At 40.4% G+C, this 7,500-nt stretch overlaps 1 protein-coding gene across 1 annotated transcript in view; it reads left to right on the top strand.

The window, feature by feature from the left end:
• Positions 1-7,500, top strand: part of pop1 (POP1 homolog, ribonuclease P/MRP subunit) — a 77,437-nt gene that overhangs the window by 40,735 nt on the left and 29,202 nt on the right. The window contains 1 exon segment of the mRNA XM_067447722.1: positions 3,927-4,153. Coding sequence (XP_067303823.1) covers positions 3,927-4,153 — 227 coding nt within the window.

Raw genomic sequence — 7,500 nt, forward strand, 5'->3', positions numbered from 1 at the left:
ATCTCAACATCTCAACACGCTTAAATATATCTAACATGATTCATCTCAACATCTCAACACGCTTAAATATATCTAACATGATTCATCTCAACATCTCAACACGCTTAAATATATCTAACATGATTCATCTCAACATCTCAACACGCTTAAATATATCTAACGTGATTCATCTCAACATCTCAACACGCTTAAATATATCTAACGTGATTCATCTCAACATCTCAACACGCTTAAATATATCTAACATGATTCATCTCAACATCTCAACACGCTTAAATATATCTAACGTGATTCATCTCAACATCTCAACACGCTTAAATATATCTAACGTGATTCATCTCAACATCTCAACACGCTTAAATATATCTAACATGATTCATCTCAACATCTCAACACGCTTAAATATATCTAACATGATTCATCTCAACATCTCAACACGCTTAAATATATCTAACATGATTCATCTCAACATCTCAACACGCTTAAATATATCTAACATGATTCATCTCAACATCTCAACACCCTTAAATATATCTAACGTGATTCATCTCAACATCTCAACACGCTTAAATATATCTAACGTGATTCATCTCAACATCTCAACACGCTTAAATATATCTAACGTGATTCATCTCAACATCTCAACACGCTTAAATATATCTAACGTGATTCATCTCAACATCTCAACACGCTTAAATATATCTAACGTGATTCATCTCAACATCTCAACACGCTTAAATATATCTAACGTGATTCATCTCAACATCTCAACACGCTTAAATATATCTAACATGATTCATCTCAACACGCTTAAATATATCTAACGTGATTCATCTCAACACGCTTAAATATATCTAACATGATTCATCTCAACATCTCAACACGCTTAAATATATCTAACATGATTCATCTCAACATCTCAACACGCTTAAATATATCTAACGTGATTCATCTCAACATCTCAACACGCTTAAATATATCTAACATGATTCATCTCAACATCTCAACACGCTTAAATATATCTAACATAATTCATCTCAACATCTCAACACGCTTAAATATATCTAACATGATTCATCTCAACATCTCAACACGCTTAAATATATCTAACATGATTCATCTCAACATCTCAACACGCTTAAATATATCTAACATGATTCATCTCAACATCTCAACACGCTTAAATATATCTAACGTGATTCATCTCAACATCTCAACACGCTTAAATATATCTAACGTGATTCATCTCAACATCTCAACACGCTTAAATATATCTAACATGATTCATCTCAACATCTCAACACGCTTAAATATATCTAACATGATTCATCTCAACATCTCAACATCTCAACATCTCAACATCTCAACATCTCAACATCTCAACACGCTTAAATATATCTAACATGATTCATCTCAACATCTCAACATCTCAACACGCTTAAATATATCTAACATGATTCATCTCAACATCTCAACACGCTTAAATATATCTAACATGATTCATCTCAACATCTCAACACGCTTAAATATATCTAACGTGATTCATCTCAACATCTCAACACGCTTAAATATATCTAACGTGATTCATCTCAACATCTCAACACGCTTAAATATATCTAACATGATTCATCTCAACATCTCAACACGCTTAAATATATCTAACATGATTCATCTCAACATCTCAACATCTCAACATCTCAACATCTCAACATCTCAACATCTCAACACGCTTAAATATATCTAACATGATTCATCTCAACATCTCAACACGCTTAAATATATCTAACGTGATTCATCTCAACATCTCAACACGCTTAAATATATCTAACATGATTCATCTCAACATCTCAACACGCTTAAATATATCTAACGTGATTCATCTCAACATCTCAACACGCTTAAATATATCTAACATGATTCATCTCAACATCTCAACACGCTTAAATATATCTAACATGATTCATCTCAACATCTCAACACGCTTAAATATATCTAACATGATTCATCTCAACATCTCAACACGCTTAAATATATCTAACATGATTCATCTCAACACGCTTAAATATATCTAACATGATTCATCTCAACACGCTTAAATATATCTACCATGATTCATCTCAACATCTCAACACGCTTAAATATATCTAACATGATTCATCTCAACATCTCAACACGCTTAAATATATCTAACATGATTCATCTCAACATCTCAACACGCTTAAATATATCTAACGTGATTCATCTCAACATCTCAACACGCTTAAATATATCTAACGTGATTCATCTCAACATCTCAACACGCTTAAATATATCTAACGTGATTCATCTCAACATCTCAACACGCTTAAATATATCTAACGTGATTCATCTCAACATCTCAACACGCTTAAATATATCTAACGTGATTCATCTCAACATCTCAACACGCTTAAATATATCTAACATGATTCATCTCAACACGCTTAAATATATCTAACATGATTCATCTCAACACGCTTAAATATATCTAACATGATTCATCTCAACATCTCAACACGCTTAAATATATCTAACATGATTCATCTCAACATCTCAACACGCTTAAATATATCTAACGTGATTCATCTCAACATCTCAACACGCTTAAATATATCTAACGTGATTCATCTCAACATCTCAACACGCTTAAATATATCTAACGTGATTCATCTCAACATCTCAACACGCTTAAATATATCTAACATGATTCATCTCAACATCTCAAAACGCTTAAATATATCTAACATGATTCATCTCAACATCTCAACACGCTTAAATATATCTAACATGATTCATCTCAACACGCTTAAATATATCTAACATGATTCATCTCAACACGCTTAAATATATCTAACATGATTCATCTCAACACGCTTAAATATATCTAACATGATTCATCTCAACACGCTTAAATATATCTAACATGATTCATCTCAACACGCTTAAATATATCTAACATGATTCATCTCAACACGCTTAAATATATCTAACATGATTCATCTCAACACGCTTTAATATATCTAACATGATTCATCTCAACATCTCAACACGCTTAAATATATCTAACATGATTCATCTCAACATCTCAAAACGCTTAAATATATCTAACATGATTCATCTCAACACGCTTAAATATATCTAACATGATTCATCTCAAAACGCTTAAATATATCTAACATGATTCATCTCAACACGCTTAAATATATCTAACATGATTCATCTCAACACGCTTAAATATATCTAACGTGATCAACAGAGCTGCAACTATGGCATGAGAAAAGTCCTTTAAAGCTACACTGTGTAACTTTTTTTGTTTATTTTTAGCTAAAAACAGTTCTTTTAAAAATATATGTGCTCATTAAAGTATATTTACTTATTTGACAGGGCAGATTAAACAGAGATGATGATTGACAGGGCAGATTAAACAGATGATGATTGACAGGGCAGATTAAACAGAGAGGATGATTGACAGGGCAGATTAAACAGATGATGATTGACAGGGCAGATTAAACAGAGATGATGATTGACAGGGCAGATTAAACAGATGATGATTGACAGGGCAGATTAAACAGATGATGATTGACAGGGCAGATTAAACAGATGATGATTGACAGGGCAGATTAAACAGAGAGGATGATTGACAGGGCAGATTAAACAGAGAGGATGATTGACAGGGCAGATTAAACAGATGATGATTGACAGGGCAGATTAAACAGATGATGATTGACAGGGCAGATTAAACAGAGAGGATGATTGACAGGGCAGATTAAACAGATGATGATTGACAGGGCAGATTAAACAGAGAGGATGATTGACAGGGCAGATTAAACAGATGATGATTGACAGGGCAGATTAAACAGATGATGATTGACAGGGCAGCTGTTTATCATTCTTCATTCTCTGTTTAGCGACCTCACCATGGAGATTATGCGCTTTCGTCTGATTGGTCCGCTGTCCCACATGGTGCTCACAGACACACTCCATCCAGCCAGTGAGGTGAGTGCTTTCCGATGACATCATGCTCTTGTGTCCGGCTCTGGTTGCTGATTGGCTGTGGTTGTGCAGGAGGCGTGGCCCAGCGGCGAGGCCGAGCGGGTCCATCAGGAACAGGCGGCCATCTTCCGAATGCTGAGAGGTGAAGTGTTTACAGCAGACTTAAACTAAAGCCTTATCATTATCAGTGCAGAATCCAGTCATAAACATGTTATAATTCACTGGGTAATGAGGAATGTCTCGCATTAATAAATCAGCAGTGACTCTTAAAGGGCCAGGTGCCCATTAATGAGAATCCTGGGCTCATTTCCTCCCTAATGTTGCTCAAACCGTCAGCCTTTCCTCCTCATATAAAGCCCTGGGGTCTGCAGAACATCTGGGATAATCCGCACGGATCCGCTTCTCTTTATGAGCATCTGGGATAATCCGCACGGATTCTCTTCTCTTTATGAGCTTCTGGGATAATCCGCACGGATCCGCTTCTCTTTATGAGCATCTGGGATAATCCGCACGGATTCTCTTCTCTTTATGAGCTTCTGGGATAATCCGCACGGATCCGCTTCTCTTTATGAGCATCTGGGATAATCCTCATGGATCCGCTTCTCTTTATGAGCTTCTGGGATAATCCGCACGGATCCGCTTCTCTTTATGAGCTTCTGGGATAATCCTCATGGATCCGCTTCTCTTTATGAGCTTCTGGGATAATCCGCACGGATCCGCTTCTCTTTATGGGCATCTGGGATAATCCGCACGGATTCTCTTCTCTTTATGAGCTTCTGGGATAATCCGCACGGATCCGCTTCTCTTTATGAGCTTCTGGGATAATCCGCATGGATCCGCTTCTCTTTATGAGCTTCTGGGATAATCCGCACGGATCCGCTTCTCTTTATGAGCATCTGGGATAATCCTCATGGATCCGCTTCTCTTTATGAGCTTCTGGGATAATCCGCACGGATCCGCTTCTCTTTATGAGCTTCTGGGATAATCCTCATGGATCCGCTTCTCTTTATGAGCTTCTGGGATAATCTTCACGGATCCGCTTCTCTTTATGAGCTTCTGGGATAATCCGCACGGATTCGCTTCTCTTAATGAGCTTCTGGGATAATCCGCACGGATCCGCTTCTCTTTATGAGCTTCTGGGATAATCCGCACGGATCCGCTTCTCTTTATGAGCTTCTGGGATAATCCGCACGGATCCGCTTCTCTTAATGAGGTTCTGGGATAATCCGCACGGATCCGCTTCTCTTAATGAGCTTCTGGGATAATCCGCATGGATCCACTTCTCTTTATGAGCTTCTGGGATAATCCACACAGATCCGCTTCTCTTAATGAGCTTCTGGGATAATCCGCACGGATCCGCTTCTCTTTATGAGTTTCTGGGATAATCCGCACGGATCCGCTTCTCTTTATGAGCTTCTGGGATAATCCGCACGGATCCGCTTCTCTTTATGAGCATCTGGGATAATCCTCACGGATCCGCTTCTCTTTATGAGCATCTGGGATAATCCGCACGGATCCGCTTCTCTTTATGAGCTTCTTGGATAATCCGCACGGATCCGCTTCTCTTTATGAGCTTCTGGGATACTCCGCACGGATCCGCTTCTCTTTATGAGCATCTGGGATAATCCACACAGATCCGCTTCTCTTTATGAGCTTCTGGGATAATCCGCACGGATCCGCTTCTCTTTATGAGCTTCTGGGATATTCCTCACGGATCCGCTTCTCTTTATGAGCTTCTGGGATAATCCGCACGGATCCGCTTCTCTTTATGAGCATCTGGGATAATCCTCACGGATCCGCTTCTCTTTATGAGCATCTGGGATAATCCTCACGGATCCGCTTCTCTTTATGAGCTTCTGGGATAATCCGCACGGATCCGCTTCTCTTTATGAGCTTCTGGGATAATCCGCATGGATCCGCTTCTCTTTATGAGCATCTGGGATAATCCTCACGGATCCGCTTCTCTTTATGAGCATCTGGGATAATCCGCACGGATCCGCTTCTCTTTATGAGCTTCTGGGATAATCCGCATGGATCCGCTTCTCTTTATGAGCATCTGGGATAATCCTCACGGATCCGCTTCTCTTTATGAGCATCTGGGATAATCCTCACGGATCCGCTTCTCTTTATTGGCATCTGGGATAATCCTCACGGATCCGCTTCCCTTTATGAGCTTCTGGGATAATCCGCACGGATCCGCTTCTCTTTATGAGCTTCTGGGATAATCCGCATGGATCCGCTTCTCTTTATGAGCATCTGGGATAATCCTCACGGATCCGCTTCTCTTTATGAGCATCTGGGATAATCCTCATGGATCCGCTTCTCTTCATGAGCTTCTGGGATAATCCGCACGGATCCGCTTCTCTTTATGGGCTTCTGGGATAATCCGCACGGATCCGCTTCTCTTTATGAGCATCTGGGATAATCCGCACGGATCCGCTTCTCTTTATGAGCATCTGGGATAATCCTCACGGATCCGCTTCTCTTTATGAGCTTCTGGGATAATCCGCACGGATCCGCTTCTCTTTATGGGCTTCTGGGATAATCCGCACGGATCCGCTTCTCTTTATGAGCTTCTGGGATAATCCGCACGGATCCGCTTCTCTTTATGAGCATCTGGGATAATCCTCACGGATCCGCTTCTCTTTATGAGCTTCTGGGATAATCCTCACGGATCCGCTTCTCTTTATGAGCTTCTGGGATAATCCGCACGGATCCACTTCTCTTTATGGGCTTCTGGGATAATCCGCACGGATCCGCTTCTCTTTATGAGCTTCTGGGATTATCCGCACGGATCCGCTTCTATGAGCATCTGGGATAATCCGCACGGATCCGCTTCTCTTTATGGGCTTCTGGGATAATCCGCACGGATCCGCTTCTCTTTATGAGCTTCTGGGATAATCCGCACGGATCCACTTCTCTTTATGAGCTTCTGGGATAATCCTCACGGATCCGCTTCCCTTTATGAGCTTCTGGGATAATCCTCACGGATCCGCTTCTCTTTATGAGCTTCTGGGATAATCCGCACGGATCCGCTTCTCTTTATGAGCTTCTGGGATAATCCGCACGGATCCGCTTCTCTTTATGAGCATCTGGGATAATCCTCACGGATCCGCTTCTCTTTATGAGCTTCTGGGATAATCCGCACGGATCCGCTTCTCTTTATGAGCATCTGGGATAATCCGCACGGATCCGCTTCTCTTTATGAGCTTCTGGGATAATCCGCACGGATCCGCTTCTCTTTATGAGCATCTGGGATAATCCTCACGGATCCGCTTCTCTTTATGAGCTTCTGGGATAATCCTCACGGATCCGCTTCTCTTTATGAGCTTCTGGGATAATCCTCACGGATCCGCTTCTCTTTATGAGCATCTGGGATAATCTGCACGGATCCGCTTCTCTTTATGAGCTTCTGGGATAATCCTCACGGATCCGCTTCTCTTTATGAGCATCTGGGATAATCTGCACGGATCCGCTTCTCTTTATGAG

The sequence above is a fragment of the Pseudorasbora parva genome, chromosome 7 (genome assembly GCF_024679245.1).
Source record: "Pseudorasbora parva isolate DD20220531a chromosome 7, ASM2467924v1, whole genome shotgun sequence".
Classification (NCBI taxonomy): Eukaryota; Metazoa; Chordata; class Actinopteri; order Cypriniformes; family Gobionidae; genus Pseudorasbora; species Pseudorasbora parva.